Source organism: Capsicum annuum, chromosome 5, assembly GCF_002878395.1.
Source record: "Capsicum annuum cultivar UCD-10X-F1 chromosome 5, UCD10Xv1.1, whole genome shotgun sequence".
NCBI lineage: Eukaryota > Viridiplantae > Streptophyta > Magnoliopsida > Solanales > Solanaceae > Capsicum > Capsicum annuum.
The window spans coordinates 6,438,500-6,456,418 of NC_061115.1; the positions used below are offsets into that span (position 1 = coordinate 6,438,500).

The window sequence follows — 17,919 nt, forward strand, 5'->3', positions numbered from 1 at the left end:
GCCTGACCTGATAGCTTCCAATAACATGAATGACGACGCATGCATTCGCAAATATAATAAGCCAAGCAGGTTTTTCTAGTGAGATCAATACATTTTCTTCCACAGAACTTCCAAAAGCTGCATAACCAATAAAAGCAACTGGAAAATAACATAGAGCCACAACAACATAAGCAGCTATAACTCCTTTCCACATTGGTTTTTTGCATGGTTTTTCAGGTGTAGATGGCATAGTTGCTTGTATTTCTAATACAACATTATGTCCAGCATATGCAAATGCAACTTCCCCTAATGCCTGAAATGCACCAAATATTTTTCCTGTCTGTGTTGTAGCTCTTGAACCATATGTAACATCTGGTGATATTCCCTTGTGTATTGATGCTCCCCAACCTATGGTTGAATAACTGAAAATGACCCGATAATGTAAAAATTATTTTCACAATATAAAAAAGACTAAAAATAAATTAAACACTGCTAAAAACAGTGCAAAAATCAAGGGTCGAAATTCAGAGTCAGGATTTTCATTAAGGGGGTTTAAAAGTAAATATATAAACTAACGGGTTCAGCATTTATCATATATGCGTAAAAAATAATTTTAACTTCAATAAATTAAAATCGACATAGAATTTTTAAAAACGTTTAAAAATAATTTTGGCCGTCAGTTTCCTTTGATCAATTTTTGCATGTTTTTTAGGGGAGTGTTTGGATAGTTTTTTTTAAGTGACTTAAAAGTTAGAAGCCAAAAGTCAAAAGTATGCGGTAACCTACTTTTCACTTTTAGCTTCTTTTTTTAAATACTTTTTAAGTTTAAAGTAAATGTTTTTAAGTACTTTTTTTCTTTGTCATTTAATGAAATCACTTAAAAATAAGTCAGTTCAGATACTCTGTGAGTATTGAAAAAAGGTTAATTAATTAAAAGCAAGATGTTACCTAAGAGAGGTGACAGCAGCAAGGAAGGAAACAAAAGTGATAGAGTTGAAATTGGGACAATGTGAAAGAAAGAAATGAACAGAACCAAATATCATGATAAAATAGGTTGTCTTCAATGGTCTACAATCAGGACAGGCAGTCTTATAAATCTTTTCAAGTGATTTTCCACCAGTGACCATGTACAATATGTTCACTCCAACTTCCACTGTTAGTTGTTGTGGAACCACAATATATAGCCCAAGCTTTTCACCAAATGCCTCTTGTCCCAACTCATGGTACCTGTAGCGGCAGAGTCAGAAATTTCACGCAGGAAGTACAAAATTGAAAAAATAAGCACACGAATTAATCGAAGGAGGTTCAACATCAACTATATACAGTGGCGGAACCAGGATTTTCACTAAAGGGGTTCATAAGTGAATATAAGAACTGATCGAAGAGGTTCAACATCTACTATATATACATAAAAGATAATTTTAATCATATATATATAGCATAATTTTTCGCTGAAGGGGGTTCGGACGAACCCCCTAACCCAAGTGTAGCTCTGCCCCTGACTATACATACGTAAAAAGTAATTTTAATTATGTATAAATAGTATGATTTTCCATCAAAGGGGGTTCGGTGGCTCCGCCCCTGATACTTGTTTGACGTGATAAAATTAGTTCGGGAAATCATAACGCGTCCAATTTAGATGACTTTAGCTTGGGTATTACTTAGCTCATGCCATCAAAGTTTGAGCTGATATCTAGTCCAAACACGACTAGGAAAAAAGTATCGACGGACAAAATTTTGTAGCTACTTGCATGTTTTCTAGTAGTGAAACTGATAGAAGTTTTGTCAAAAATATTTTATTTTATATGTTATATAGTCTTTTTTAAAAAAAAAAAAAAAAGAGGAATCGGGGGAAGAGGAAGAAAATTACAAAGTGGGTGAATGTTAAAGTAGTCAAATAACTAAGGTACTAAAATATTGCATTATATATTATTATCATAATAAGGAAAACAATAATTTTATAAGGTACTAAAAATTTGTAAAAGAACAATAAACCAATCAAAACTTAGTAAGAGTTTGCCGCAAATTGGGTTGACTCGTAGTTTAGCCTTTTCAGTCTAAGAAATTTTTAGACAAGACAATAACCCAATTATTTATTAATTCAGCCCACTTCAACCTATCCAAATTCAGTTCAACCCGGTCATTTGCGTACCTGTCAAATCTTTTTCCTGGTACCATCTCATGCATCTCCACCATTTGCCATAAGGTATATAATGTGACCACCCATGATACTATCAGTACAAATGTTCCCCAGTACCTATTATAAGAAAATAGTAGTAATGAACTAATTTTAGTATAAAAAATATTGGATCAAGCTACACTAAATTTATATGCATCTAATCTAGCTTGATATAGATCAACAAGAACTATAACGAATGACAATGTTGTTAGAGAGAATTAAAATACAATAGTTAAAATCGATTCTGAAGAAAATTAGATTATAATGAAATATTGTTATAACGAGGTTTAATTATATATTCATGTGTAGCTTGATTCTTTGCTCATTCCATACCGGAAAGAATTGCAGGAAATCGTTCCCGACGATCAAGACAATTCCCGTGAAACTCTTTCAAGTAAATGTGAGCAAAATAATAAATTTATATAAGTCAATCCATCAAATTTGTCCTAGATGTGTTTTAGTCGGTTCGAAATCAGAAATTTAACTAAAATTATTTTAAGATTTAATATATACTTACATACGAAAAATGATTTGTAATCTATATACAGATATAATTTTTCGACGGAAAAAAAAAACTACATACCATCCCATTTGAGACATGGCATAAGGTAGACTAAGAACACCAGCACCAACCATAGCCGTAACATTATGAAATGTTGAATAATACCACTTTGCATTTCTCGATGATGTGATCGGTAGCCAATCGTCAGTATTTTTAATATTGTTATTATTACGCTCCTCTGATATTGATTCTCTTCTTTTACTGCCTCCTACTTCTGACATCCTAATCTAAATTTCAAAAACTAAATACGAATTTCTTGTTAGAGACCTGAGGATTGAGGAATGTGAATGATTAAGAATGTACTTCTCATATATAAAAATTGAGAAAATTGGTGAAAATTAAAAAAAAAAAATAAAAAAATTATGTGTATTTTTTGGTAAATTTAAGATGGTTAGTAGGTAAAAGTATTTTGGTATTGAACTTATCAGTTACTGTATTGTACTCTATATATAGTCATAACGGTATTATTAGATCGTAACAAACAATATGACTTATTCAAAAATATTTTATCACAAAATAAAATATTATACTTCCATTAAATTAGGAACACATATATCTCTAAAATTGTGGATACTTCATTCAAATAAAAATGCCCCTAAAAATGTGCTTTACTGGATTCAAAGTTGAATAAACTCCACTATTAACTGCCTTGTTTTTTTACTGGGAAATAGTATCTCTAAATATAGCAAAGTCAGTTAGGAAAAAGCTTATCTTTTTGGTCCAAAGTGCAAATGAGAGGTTTTAAATATGTAAAAATACACACTGGAAAATAATAATTTAGAATTATTATTTTTTATTTTCATATACTTGTTGTTTTTAATGTAAATGACATAAAACCTCTAGCTAACCTAACATTGTAATATAAAATAAAAAATTAATTCTAATTAATAAAATGTTACACATGTTTACCGTATATTATGTTAGATATTGTTGTAAAGATTTTATTTATTAATATGAAGATTTGAGTTATTAATTTAAATTTCAAAAATATTTTTGATAAAAGATAAATAATTTTTCTTTCTTTTTTATATAAAATTTAATTTTTTTTGTAATTTTTAATATTATTTTAAATAAAAATAAATCATAAATTTATCATTAAAAATTTTTGGAGCCTCAATATTTTGAGGGCGTAAGACATACACTTTATTAGCGTCACGTTTGAGCTACTCTGAATACATACACTTAATACAGGGTGAGAAATAAAAAGCCAAAAAAAAAAAAAATTGATACTTCAATGAGAAATTATATTCTTATAAATCAAGCTAATGATAGAAAGACAACAAAAATATTGGGTTAATTTTTTAATACGATTAGTACCTTTTTTTCATATTTAAGTGAAAGGATTTAGAGAGCTTTTAGATTAGCTGATTAAAAATAATTGGTAAATATCGTGATAAGTATTTTTAGACATTGAAGCAAATTTTATAAATGTATATTATATACTATATATTTAGATAGAAGTGCCTAAAAATAAGTAGTTAGTTATAAAAAGGTATTGATAAATATATTTTTTATTAAGGTGACTGAACTATCGTTACATTTAAAAAAAAAAAAAAAAACTATCGTTACATTTGTTTAGAAAAATTTATAAATTTAAAAGTAATTTTACATTGACGGGATAGAGAGATAATTAAAAGCTATAAATATTTTGGTCATTACAAATGACATTAGACATAAATGATAAAAGGTTTGGTCAAACCAAATATTATTATATTACGTATTTTGATGCTACCAAACATGTAAATAAAACAAAAAATATTTATTGCTAATTGGACTGGTAAATCTAAACATAGATTTTGCAAATTTCTTTACAATGAAGTATACATATATGTGAGTGCTATTTAATATTGAAATTATTTTAATAAATTCGACTAAATCATAATCGAAAAAATTATTTGACTCTTTTAATATTAGATAAAATGAAATAAATGAAACACTAAATAAGTGGGAGTTACAACTTTACTTTGAAGTGGTCAATTTTTTTTTAAATTATTTTGTAAAATTTTTTGTAACAGACTTTGTCCAACGTTTTTCTCTTAGAACTTTGAAGAATTCTATGCTAAAGAATTTGAATTCGAGATTTTAGTTCTTTAATTGGACTTCTTATGCTGTTGATGATTGTTTTAATTACTATTATAATTCTGTGTTTGTTGAGTTCATATTCTTATTCACTTTATTAAGATAAAAAAAATAATAATTTATCTGGGATATTTACATCAAATGAATAAACGCATGTCAATGGACATGTATTTGAATCTAGGGTGGTGCAACTTTAAGGTACCGAACTCATTCGAATCCAATACTATCACAAAATATAAATTTATGTGTAAAATTAGTGTATATGAGCACATAACATTAAAAAATAATAGATTCACAGTTAAAAATCTTAAAGATTGAACGAATAGAGCTAAAATCATGAACCCACCTCTAATTTAAATATAGTGACCATTTACTTAATCATGATTAATTAACACATATATTTATTTTATTAAATTATTTAATCATTAAAAATTATATTGATTTGATATAAATGCTAAAGATATGTAAGTTTAAGGGTTCATACAATTCTGAATCTTTTTCTATTTTCTTTTTCGGCAAAATCTAGTTTACCTATCTAAATATAATCTTTTTCTATTTTACTTTTTCGGCAGAATCTATTTTACCTATCTAAATGTAATTAGAAAGATATATGAACATAATAATATGATTATTTTGATAAGAAAGCTTTTAGTTCTGTATAAGCGTAGGTTCGTCGTTATTTTGAAAGCTTAGTAGCTTCGAGACCTGTCAAGTTCCCACTTAATCCTGCAAATCTATAGTTTATACACAATTGTTGGTCGCTTGTTTGATTGGAAGGACTGATGCAATTATATCTTCTTCTTTTTTTCCTCATTACTACTTACTATTACTATAAAAATAGTTTATTTTACCATTCATCTTTTAACATCAATCAAATAAGTAATCTATTCATAACAAGCTCACGATTGACTTTGTGAATATAAAGCTTAGTAGATCGTGAGTATTGATTGCTAGTGAAATGATATGCGCTATCTTGTTTAGATTACATACCAAAGAGAAATATTAGTAATCTCGTACGGTTGAAAGACAATGATTCGAAGGCATAATACGACATTGAATTAGTTCTCGATAAAAGAGCTGAAGTCACGGAAGGTATTAAAAAGTGCAGACCTATTCATTCCTTCTCAGACTCATCTGATAAATGTTGTTGCGTGCAAGTCTCAATAAAATTAGTAGTATAAAGCCAAATTTTAATAAAAGAACTTAAATATATAAAGATACATATAAAATAATATTATAATAGTTTAGAGAATTATATTACAATAATTTAGAGTTAGCTTTTTTGTTCTTGCATGTGAAGTATTTTTAAAAGACACATAATCTTTAACTTCACATATTGATATAATTATTAGTAAAAGTAAAGATTAGTTTTAGTCAATAAGATATTAGTTATTTGTTTGTTGTACACTATCTTGGATGTTTTTGTTAAAACTTTATTTATTAATATGAACTTTGATTTGTTTAATTCAAAATTCTAAAATATTTGTAGTAAAAGGTAGATAGTTTTTTTTTTTTATAATAGTGTGTTCTTCTTATGGATATATTTTTAGTGATCAATGTGACTCACGCGTGCAAAGCACGTACACTAAGCTAGTTTATATATCATTATAGAAGCTCTAACACTAAAGTTTCCAAAACAAAATGAAAATTGAACTAATAAAATATAATTCTGTTAACACATACGCTGATACTAACTTATTTCATATTTAGTAGAAGTTCTTTTGTCGTATTTGATCCATAAGAAGATGATTAATTTACAAGATCGATTGAAATTATTAGTTTCATTATAGAAAGATTACTGGATTTATAGAAGCGACAATAACTTTTTTTTAATTATATCTTATCTGTATTTATTTTATGTTTCAAACTTTAATGTTCAATCAGGAAAAATCGAAAAACTACTTCGGTGTTCGATCTAGAGAACTCTTTTTCATTGAGAATTCCTCGTTTTCTTTCGTATGAGTTTCCTAACGGTGAATTAAAACTCGTAAAGCCCTATCTATTTCAAAATTTATATATTATTATGGAAGCTATAACACTAAAGATTATTAGGTTTATAGAAGCGATAATATCATTTTTTTAAAAAATTAAGTCTTATCTATATTTATTTTATGTTTCAGACTTTAATGTTCAATCAGGAAAAACCTTCTGATGGAATCGATTTACAGAACACTTTTTCATTGAAAATTCCTCGTTTTCTTACATGTGAATTTCCCAATGGTGAATCAAAGCTCGTGAAACCCTACCTATTCTTAAATTTATATATTATTATGGAAGCTCCAACACTAAAGTTTTCAAAACAAAACGAAAATTGAAATAATAAAATATAAATTATGTTAATACATACGCTGATACTACCTTGTTTCATATTTTGTAGAAGTTCTTTTGTCCTTTTTGATCCATAAGAAGATGAATAATTTACGAGACCAAATGAGATTATTAGTTTCATTATAGAAATATTACTAGATTTATAGAAGCGACAATAACTTTTTTTAATTATGTCTTAACTATATTTATTTTATGTTTCAGACTTAAACATAAATATAATACTTAGGACTAGCTAATTTCTCCTCTCCAAAATCAATCACGGAACATAGTATGTTTTTCATTCGTCATGATATCCTATTTTTCATCTTTATTAGGCTAAGTGTTAAATCTTTGTGATGATTTCAGTATGTTTTTCAGCCATAAAAAGTTATAATATGATTTCAAACTGTTTTTAAGTCAATTCTATAACCAAGCGTGTAATAACTTCTAGCAATATCAAAAGTTCACCATGGCTTAACTCGTCAAAACTCACAGTAATCAATAGAGATATATTCAATGTTGATATTATTGTGTTTCCTGACCTTAAAGCAAGAAATCGTTTAGAGATTTATAATTTGTCAAATTATTTCTTTTGTCTCAATTTACGTGGTATAATTAAAATTTTGAGATTCAATTTTTTTTGATTGTTTAAGTACAAATAGCATGTATTTAAACGTTAATTGCTACCTTTTAATAGTGTGTTCTTCTACTAAGCTAGCTTATATATTATTATGGAAGCTCTAACACTAGAGTCCAAAACAAAATGAAAATTCAAATAATAAAATATAAATTCGGTTAACACATACTCTGATACTAACTTATTTCATATTTAGTAGAAGTTCTTTTGTCGTATTTGATCCATAAGAAGATGATTAATTTACGAGATTGATTGAAATTATTAGTTTCATTATAGAAAGATTACTGGATATATAGAAGCGACAATAACTTTTTTTAGTTTATCTTATCTGTATTTATTTTATGTTTCAGACTTTAATGTTCAATCAGGAAAATTCGAAAAACTAGCTACTTCCATGTCCGGCTTAGAGAACTCATTTTCATTGAGAATTTCTTGTTTTCTTTTGTGTGATTTTCCCAACAATGAATCAAAACTTGTGAAGCCCTATCTATTTCAAAATTTATATATTATTATGGAAGCTCTAACACTAATGATTATTAGATTTATAGATACGACAATATCATTTTTTTAATTATGTCTTATTTGTATTTATTTTATGTTTCGGACTTTAATGTCCAATCAGGAAAAATCGTCTAATGGAATCAATTTACAGAACACTTTTCATTGAAAATTCCTTGTTTTCTTTCGTATGAATTTCCCAATGGTGAATCAAAGCTCGTGTAAGCCCTATCTATTCTTAAATTTATATATTATTATGGAAGCTCTAACATTAAAGTTTTCAAAACAAAATGAAAATTGAAATAATAGAATATAAATTCTGTTAATATATTCTCTGATACTAACTTATTTCATGTTTTGTAGAAGTTCTTTTGTCGTTTTTGATTAATAAGAAGATGAATAATTTACGAGACCGATTGAGTTTATTAGTTTCATTATAGAAAGATTACTAGATTTATAGAAGTGATAGTAACTTTTTTTAATTATGTCTTATCTGTATTTATTTTATGTTTCAGACTTTAATGTTCAATCAGGAAAAATTGAAAAACTAGTTACTTTCATGTCCGATTTAGAGAACACTTTTTCATTGAGAATTCCTCATTTTCTTTCATGTGAGTTTCCCAACGATGAATGAAAACTCGTGAAGCCCTATCCATTTTTAAATTTATATATTATTATGGAAGCTCTAACACTAATGATTATTAAATTTATAGAAGCGACAATATTTTTTTAATTATGTCTTATCTGTATTTATTTTATGTTTCAGATTTTAAGTTCAATCAGAAAAAATCATATGATGGAATCGGTTTACAACCACTTTTTCATTGAAAATTCTCCATTTTCTTTCGTGTGAGTTTCACAATAATAAATCAAAACTCGTGAAGCCCTATATATTCCTAAATTTATATATTATTATGAATAACTCTAACACTAAAATTTCCAACATAAAATGAAAATTGAAATAATAAAATATAAAATTTTAAAATAAAGTGTAACACATGAATCTTAGGTTACACAAACCCTAGCCGTCTCATATCCAAATTAAAATCAAATATAAAAATCTTCACTTGTCAGAAAAAAATATTTTATTTATGCCTCTGAAAAAATCTCAATTAAAATAATAAACCTAATAAAAAATTAAAAAGAAAATCTAAATATTCCAAATTTAGCCAAATCTAAAAATATAAACCCTAACCACTGCTCTAACACTTAAATATAAACACAACATAAGGCTATATAATAAATGTTAATCTCAACCGTTGATTTTAATCTAACGGCTGATATGTAATCTGGGGCTCGTGCTTATCACACTTATTTTCCCTTTAGTTCACTTCACTATTCAGTGCACTTTTGCTCACTCACTTTCTCTCTCTAAAGCTCTCTTTACTTTCTCTCTCTAAACAATGCGTCGAACATTTGGCCATCAACGTTTTTCTGTTTCGATCGATCGATTTATTGTTGCGTTCTTGTAGTATGATTAAATTAATCGTTAAGTTGTTGGAGTGGAACTGATGAATATTAGTGTTTTTTTTCGTTACGAGTCAATTTTGAGCTAAGTTTATTTTTGTTGATTTTTTTTTTGCTAATTTTTGTTGCGATGATTACGGATAGTTATGCGAAGATGATGTCGGAAATTGTAATGCGAAGATCAATGCTAGGAGGAGGAGGAGGAAGTAGTGATTTTAGTGAAGAGTTAGGGTTCTTGCTTAGAGAGCGAAAGCGGCGGGAGCAGGAGGAGGAGGAGAAGAAACAAGAGGAGCTTAGTATTTATCGTAGTGGTTCAGCTCCACCGACTGTTGAAGGATCGTTGAATGCATTTGGTGGCATGATAGGTGGCGGTGGTGATGGTAATGGTAATGAATTTAGTGGAGTTTCGGAGGAGGAGTTAAGGTCTGATCCAGCTTACATTTCGTATTATTACGCGAATGTGAATCTCAACCCTAGACTGCCGCCGCCTCTTTTGTCGAAAGAGGACTGGAGGTTTGCGCAGCGTGTACAGGGTGGTGGAGGTGGTAATTCACCGGCATTAGGGGGGATTGGTGATAGGAGGAAGGGAAATCGCGGTGAGAGTGATAAGGGAAGGGAAGTTGAGTCGCTTTTTGCAATGTCGATGGGATTTGGTGCGAAAAATGAAGAAAATGGAAGTGAGGGGCGGAAGGAATGGGGTGGTGATGGGCTTATTGGATTGCCTGGATTAGGTTTAGGAAGCAGACAGAAGAGCATTACGGAGATGATTCAGGTGAATGAGAAATGGAAAATATTAGTATTATATGATTTAAAGTATTGTTTTTGTCGAACTGTTTGAATGTTTTAATCGATGAGTGATCTGTGTTTACGTGGAATTGCTTGTTACGTTAATACTGAATCTTATTTGCTTTTCAGAGAATGTCCAATGCTTTACGTCATAGTTTATGGAATGTGTATACGCTTGTGCGTCTGTAGCGTTTTTATTTATCGTTACGTGACATGTTTGTGTCTGGCACGGGTCATTACTAGTATTTTTGAATGTTTTGCATCATGCTTCACCGATTTGGCCTTGCAGCATTTCGAGAGCAACACTTGTTGGCTAGTTAATTTGAGCCTTGGATTATTGTCGTCATCATTTAATTATTTTCTCATCTTCATTAATGTGGCAGTTTGGAGTTGCTAGTGTTTATTTCATCTCCATATTGGAGTCAATGTAGAGCACATCCGGCTAGTATAGAAATCATATTGCATTCTTAAGATGCAATCTTTGACATTCTAAAGTTGCAAATGTGGCACTTTTAGTTTATTGTGAATGTCGGTTAACGACATTTGTATTCTTTAATTAATCACAACTTATTGATGTTGAGTCAGCATTGCTTTCATTTAATCAGTGTATGTTAAAAAAGAGGTCAACTTGTACTTAATGAAGTTCTGTTTTTAGTGGTTTTCTGATTCTGAGACATCTATAAAATGCAGGACAATATGAGCCAGACAACATTGAGGCATCCTTCACGTCCTGCTTCCCGTGCATATGATGATAATGTTGATCCTTCTGAGTCCCAATTTGCTCATCTCCATCAAAATATGGCATCTTTGGATGCATTACATTCTCGGGGAAAGGTTCAAGGCATGTCTACCCTCAGCTCGTCAGGTTCTATGTCCTATGGTTCAGCCATGGGTACATCACTGTCACGAAGTACCACCCCTGATCCTCAGCTTGTGGCTAGAGCTCCCAGTCCTCGTATTCCTTCTGCTGGAGGAGGGAGGACAGCATCACTAGAGGATGTTTCATCTCATATGGGTGAGCATTCTGATTTGGCTGCTGCATTGTCTGGCATGAGTCTATCAGGGAACAATATGGGAGATGAAGGGAAATATCAGAAGTCTCAAATTCATAATGAGATTGACGATCATCACAACCTCTTCCGATTGCAGAATGGTCAGAATCCTATGAAGCAGCATCCATATGCAAAAAAATCTGAATCTGTTCAGTTTCACAAGTCTGCAGGTTCCTCTGCTGCACACTTGATAGGGCCCTCTACTCCAACTCGCAATGGTGGAGGAAGTCCATCTCAATATCCGACTTTTGACAGTCCCAATTCAACGTTTTCTGCTTATGCTTTAGGGGGTTATGGTATGAACCCTTCATCGCCGTCCATGTTTGAAAACCAGCTTGGGGCTGGTAATTTGCCTTCCGTGCTGGGAAATATAGCTTCTCCTGTGGGTGCTTGTGGAATTGATGCTCGTGTACCGGGAGGCGGTTTGAATTTGGGCCCTAATTTAGTGGCTGCAGCAGCTGAACTTCAGAACCTTAATAGACTTGGTAATCAGTCCTTGGGAGGCTCTCTGCAAATGTCTCAGATGGATCCGTTGTACCTTCAATACTTGAGGTCAACCGAGTATCTTGCTGCTCAGCTAGCAGCTCTGAATGACCCAACAGTTAATAGGGAATCTTTAGGGACTTCATACATGGATTTGATTGAGCTTCAGAAAGCTTATCTGGAGACGTTGCTTGCATCTCAAAAATCACAATATGGTCTTCCTTATCCTGGCAAATCGGGTGGATTGAATCATGGTTACTATGGGAATCCAGCACTTGGACTTAATATGTCATATCCTGGAAGCCCCTTGGCTGGTGCAGGTCTTCCTAATTCCCCATTTGGACCTGGTAGTCCTGTAAGGTATGGGGAAAGGAACATGCGTTTTCATTCAGGGATGAGAAACTTAGCTGGTGGTGTCATGGGAGCTTGGCATTCCGAGGCTGTTCCTAACTTGGGTGAAACCTTTCCTTCCTCGTTACTAGACGAGTTTAAGAGCAATAAGAGTAGGTGTTTTGAGCTATCAGAGATTGAAGGCCATGTTGTTCAGTTCAGGTATACATTTTCGGGTTAGCAGCACTGCCTTCATGTTGTATTAATCTATAAAACCTTACCATTACTTAAAATTTTGTATGAGCAGTGCGGACCAGTATGGGAGTCGGTTCATTCAACAAAAACTTGAGACTGCTAGCACAGAAGAGAAAAACATGGTCTTCCAAGAAATTATGCCGCAAGCCCTTTCCTTGATGACTGATGTGTTTGGTAATTATGTGATCCAGAAGGTATGTTCCTCTGTGTTTTTTTGTCGAGCCTTTCATGTCATGTCTTCATTTCTAGGTTCTGTTGGACAAAAGTGCTCTTAATTAAATGAATAGGTAGTGTAACTTTTTTCTTGCCTTCTGCTATTCACGTTTTCCAGTTTTTCGAGCATGGAAGTTCATCTCAGATAAGAGAACTGGCTGATCAGCTCAACAAGCATGTACTCACCCTTAGCCTTCAGATGTATGGTTGCCGAGTAATCCAGAAGGTATCTTAGTTTCTTTCATTGTAGCTATAGTGATGTCACTATCGCGTTCTCTGCTCTAATCCATCTGATTTCGTAAGTTATCTGATTCACAATAATATAATTTTAATGTTTTCAAATCTCACTCTCGTTTTGTTATTTTTGGTTTGAAATCTTGTTCTCTGTCTTAATCTAGGGAAATTAACCCAGTTGCTGTTATATGAAATTGTGAACTGGTCCTATTCCACTGTAATTTCATGGAATAACTCTAATGCTTGAATTTCACATTGCTAGTTCTGGTTATGTGATATTATCTTATTTCTTTCTTTACATGTCGTTTGACTGGTCTTGGTGAGACAGAATTATATTGCCAGAATGGATACAGTCTGGTAGAGCTTTTAACAACTCTCCAGCTGCTGCTTTGTATTCTAATATTGGAGTGATAGTATTCATAACTCACCCCGTCAAATGTATCTTGTTAAAAAGAACCCCCCTTCAAATATAAGATGTTCTTGTCTTGGCCTGTAAAAAGCTGAACACCTCTCCAACTTTAAAATGGATTCATCTTATCTATCTCTATATAATGCATGCCTCCAGTTAAAAGGTATGTATATCCCTAGTCTACCTCATGTTATCAGATTTCACCAATTGGTCCCAGCTTGGTGATGAGTAATCTCAGTTGACAGGCAGCTGGTACTAATCATGCTTCCGATTTCTATAATTGCTGAATGGCATAGGTTTTCACAGCTTCAATGAATTTTCAGGCCATAGAGGTGGTTGATCTGGATCAGCAGACCAAAATGGTTGCTGAGCTCGATGGCCATGTTATGCGCTGTGTTAGAGATCAGAATGGGAATCATGTAATCCAGAAGTGCATCGAATGCATTCCAGAGGATGCTATCCAGTTCATTGTTTCTACATTTTATGATCAAGTTGTGACATTGTCCACCCATCCATATGGATGTCGGGTCATACAGGTAAAATAATTCAGCATATGTGGATCTCTTTTGTGTATTATATCTTCAATGGGATGACAACCGTTTCTAAATTTCCTTTCTCATGACAGAGAGTTCTGGAACATTGCCATAATCCTGAAACCCAGAACATTGTGATGAATGAGATTTTGCAAGCAGTTTGCATGCTGGCGCAAGATCAATATGGGAATTATGTTGTTCAGGTTTGCTCTATTTCTCAGCTTACATGCGAACATCCTTACAGAGACTAGTGTCAAGACTATGCTAATTTAGTGAGAATGCAACCTGTCTGCGGAATATTGAAACTATTCATGCCTTTATTTTGAGAGTTTTTTTTTTTTTTTTTTTGAGAAAATGCTGTTTGACCATCTATCGGTGGTTTTTTACTCTAGATTTTGGTATTTGCTTCTTTTAAAGCTCCTTGGCACAAGGAAGACATTGCTATACATCTCCCCATTCTAGGGTTCCTAAAGCTTTTTCTCACCCCCTACTTGATACGTGAATGAATATGTCATATCTCCAAGTTGATGGTAATACAATTTTAGTGCTAAATACTCGTATTTTTTGGATATGGGTTTATATGTGCAAGTTAAAACTACAGAAGGCTGTGGTCTGGAATTGCCATAGATTTTCTCATACCTTGTAAATTTTCTAACTGATACTATTTGCAGTCCCTGGGTGAATTGTTTCTCTTGTTATTTACCTCAGATGTTCTGCCTACCTATCTAATCCTGCTAAGTTTTGTTACAGCATGTACTGGAACATGGGAAGCCTGAGGAGCGTACTTGTATAATTAGTAAGCTGATGGGACAGATCGTTCAGATGAGCCAGCAGAAATTTGCCTCTAATGTTGTGGAGAAGTGCTTAAGCTTTGGAACTCCTGAAGAACGTCAGACCTTGGTAAATGAGATGATTGGCACCACTGATGAAAACGAACCTCTTCAGGTTTGTTAATTTCTCAGATGCTTCCTCATTAGTGCATACTCAAGCTTAAGGAAATCCTGTTACCGCTAAGTGTTTGATTCTCAGAGGATAATCTAGATTTAATTACTCAGTTTCTTCTTCAGTAGTGCGGACTCAAGCTTAAGGAAATCCTGTTACCGCGAACTGTTTGATTCTCAGAGGATAATCTAGATTTAATTACTCTGTGATTGATTTAACTTTATCTGAGAACAACTCTGTTCCTTTTTGAGCATTTAGCTTCAACTGTAGAACTATATGCCTTTCCAGTTCTGCTCTTTATATTGAAGTAAACTCTATATGTGATTTATTTTAAGTTTACGTGTTAGATGGTCTAGTGAGAGCATTTACTCCTTTTTAGGGCCATTTAACTTTTAGGTAGAACTATATGCTTTTCCAGTTCTGCTCTCAGATTGAAGTTAACACGTTTACATTGGAGAAAGTGCAACCTCAGGTGCGCTGTGATTTGCCTAGCTAAAATGTGTAAGGCTTCAGTCTTCTGGGTTCTCTTGGTGCGGTTGATGTTGGTTATGAGTACTTTATACCTTGTATTACTTGCTACAAAAAATAATACAATTATGATTTTCTCCAGAGGGATCTTATAAACGGTGATATTATTTCCAACTCTTTATTCACTTGTAAGACGTCTTCCTTTTTCTATGTATCTGTATTACGAGAAACATGGTAAATTTTCAGATAGGTAAGCATGTTACGTAGACAAAAATGTAAGATAAAGGAACAAACCAACAACTAGAGTTTAATAGATGATCAAAAGTTAAAGGGACGATTACTAGTTCGCATGTAACAGACTGAAACAAGATCAGTAGAAAGGAATGTTTTAAGAGCACAACATATTTATAGGTAATTGGGTTAATCAGATCTAGAAAGAAAATCGTTTCACTTGTTCACAAGTTAAATCTTTTATTATTTTGATGTACAGGCAATGATGAAAGATCAGTTTGCGAACTATGTTGTACAGAAAGTGCTGGAGACTTGTGATGACCAGCAACTTGAACTCATTCTCAACCGAATCAAGGTTCATCTAAGTGCTCTGAAGAAATATACTTACGGAAAGCATATAGTTGCCCGTGTAGAGAAACTGGTTGCCGCTGGAGGTATTCATTGCTTTTTCTTTCACTTCTAGTTTTCAGGACTATGAAATTTATCCTGACATCTTGCACAAGGAAGTTCATTTACCATTATGACAATTGATAAGTAATACTGTCCACGTATAATTGCTCACTTGTCAATCATCTGAACCGAGGATCCGTAAAGAGTCAAATTATTTCTCTGTCCGTCCAATAGTTGATATCAGTTTCAGAAGTGTTGGCACATTAGTCTGTGGCTGTTGGTAGAAGTAAAATGATGGGGTCCATTGGTTGCAAACTTGCATGGGTCAAGAAACATACTTCCGGTGTTCCATTTTCCACCTTTGTATAATTCATTACACTTATATATCACTCCACTTCCATGAGATAGGCTATCAAATTTTATCTCCAATTTCAGTTGAATCAACTTCCCTAGAACCATTCCATTAATTGTATAGCAATAAACTATATCATTTGACTTTTTATTTCCATTACTGATGTGCTTCTGAAATTACGTGTTGCATATTTTGCAGAGAGGAGGATCAGTGTCCTGGCTTCATATTCTGCTGCTTCTTAGATGGTGTAGGAAGGAATTTGTACAGCTAACTGAGGCTAGAACGAGTATCCTCGTCTTTGTTTTCTTGCTCAGAACGAGTACCCTCGTCTTTGTTTTCTTGCTGATGGAACATGTTAAAAATAAATGTATGTGGTGTTTGTAACATTGTACATTGTAGTTTTGAGGTACATCTATATAAGCAGGTTTAACTGTGAGGCTCAGATGGTAAACATACCTGATGCCCCTGCCGTGGAGATAGAGTAACTGTACAAGGGTGTAAAGAAAAAAAATGTAGTGAGATCTTAAAACTGTACAAAATGTTGCCATGTGCAGAGCCTGTTGTTCTAGGTAGCAACTTATCATGTATGGATTGATAATTATCTTTTCTTATGCTATAGAGAAACTCTTTCCTTTATATTTGTATCCTAGAATCATCAAGTTTGCTTGTCTATGGTTTATTTGATTTCATTCAGAATATGTTAACTTGCTTGAGCCAAGGGTATATCCGAGACAGCTTCTCTACCTTTGAGGTAGGAGTAAGGTATGCGTATACTCTCTACCCTTTCTATACCTCACGGTGGGACTATATTGGCTATGTTGTTGTCATCATCATTCAGAGCACGTTACCTATTAGTATTTTTTTACTGACAGATTGGTATATTTGAAAATCATAAGAAGAGTTGACTTGACGGCCAGCCATTTTTCCTCATACCCGATTTAGAGTGTTTGGGTACATAAGCCGAAGAAACTTATTCAATGGTCATCGTTTTTAGTATGGTAGAAGTAAATGTATTTTTTTTACTAGGTAGTCTATCTTTTGGTATTTGACTACAACTTTCATCAAGAAGGAAAAAAAGGGTTTTCCTCAATTATGGACGAAACTTTTTTTTTTGTTCATAATAAACCGTTGTGGTTCGGCCTCCTTTCGAACTCCATAACTGAGCTGCCCTTTTACTTGCTTCTACCAACACTTGGATATTTATCTGTGTTATAGCAAAACACTATGATTTGCTAATATTATTGTTATTATTTTGGGAAAATATTTTTCACGCACAATTTAAACACATGATAGGTTAGTAGTGGTAGCATTTGTCTCGTAGTTTGCCTATCTTATGAGTTTGTTACTTCTCGTTATTTAATTTACTTCAGTTATCACATTAGCTATCACATTAGCTGGTTATGGTTATTGTTCCTCTTCTGAGTACTATATTATATTTTTCTATTATTTTCTATGTCCTCTTTACTTTTGTATATTGTTCTTTGAGTTGCTATGTTGTTTGTCACCCGAGCCGAAAATCTTTCAGAAACAACC

General features: G+C 32.5%; 2 protein-coding genes across 2 annotated transcripts in view; one reads left to right on the top strand and one right to left on the bottom strand.

Moving 5' to 3' along the window:
* Positions 1 to 3,144, bottom strand: part of LOC107870195 (lysine histidine transporter 1) — an 8,724-nt gene extending 5,580 nt beyond the window's left edge. The window contains exons 1-4 of the mRNA XM_016716640.2: positions 2,742 to 3,144; positions 2,132 to 2,236; positions 928 to 1,206; positions 8 to 401 (exon numbers count right to left, since the gene is read on the bottom strand). Of these exons, the coding sequence (XP_016572126.2) occupies positions 8 to 401; positions 928 to 1,206; positions 2,132 to 2,236; positions 2,742 to 2,941 (978 nt within the window). The 5' untranslated portion in view covers positions 2,942 to 3,144. The remainder of the gene's footprint in view (positions 1 to 7; positions 402 to 927; positions 1,207 to 2,131; positions 2,237 to 2,741) is intronic.
* Positions 3,145 to 9,577: 6,433 nt separating this feature from the next.
* LOC107870197 (pumilio homolog 1-like) lies at positions 9,578 to 17,022 on the top strand. The gene is made up of 9 exons (XM_016716641.2): positions 9,578 to 10,480; positions 11,185 to 12,581; positions 12,667 to 12,808; positions 12,946 to 13,053; positions 13,794 to 14,006; positions 14,096 to 14,206; positions 14,754 to 14,948; positions 15,904 to 16,078; positions 16,585 to 17,022. Exons 1-9 carry the CDS (start codon positions 9,839 to 9,841, stop codon positions 16,626 to 16,628), a joined length of 3,027 nt encoding a protein of 1,008 aa, XP_016572127.2. The 5' UTR covers positions 9,578 to 9,838; the 3' UTR covers positions 16,629 to 17,022.
* The last annotated feature ends 897 nt before the right edge of the window (positions 17,023 to 17,919 follow it).

Bases quoted from the DNA above. Each gene is read 5' to 3' on its own strand.
- LOC107870197 (XM_016716641.2), top strand. From the start codon at position 9,839: ATGATTACGGATAGTTATGCGAAGATGATGTCGGAAATTGTAATGCGA. The intron at 13,054-13,793 runs GTATCTTAGTTT...ATGAATTTTCAG, and splicing joins GTTGCCGAGTAATCCAGAAG to GCCATAGAGGTGGTTGATCT. The intron at 14,007-14,095 runs GTAAAATAATTC...TTCTCATGACAG, and splicing joins ATGGATGTCGGGTCATACAG to AGAGTTCTGGAACATTGCCA.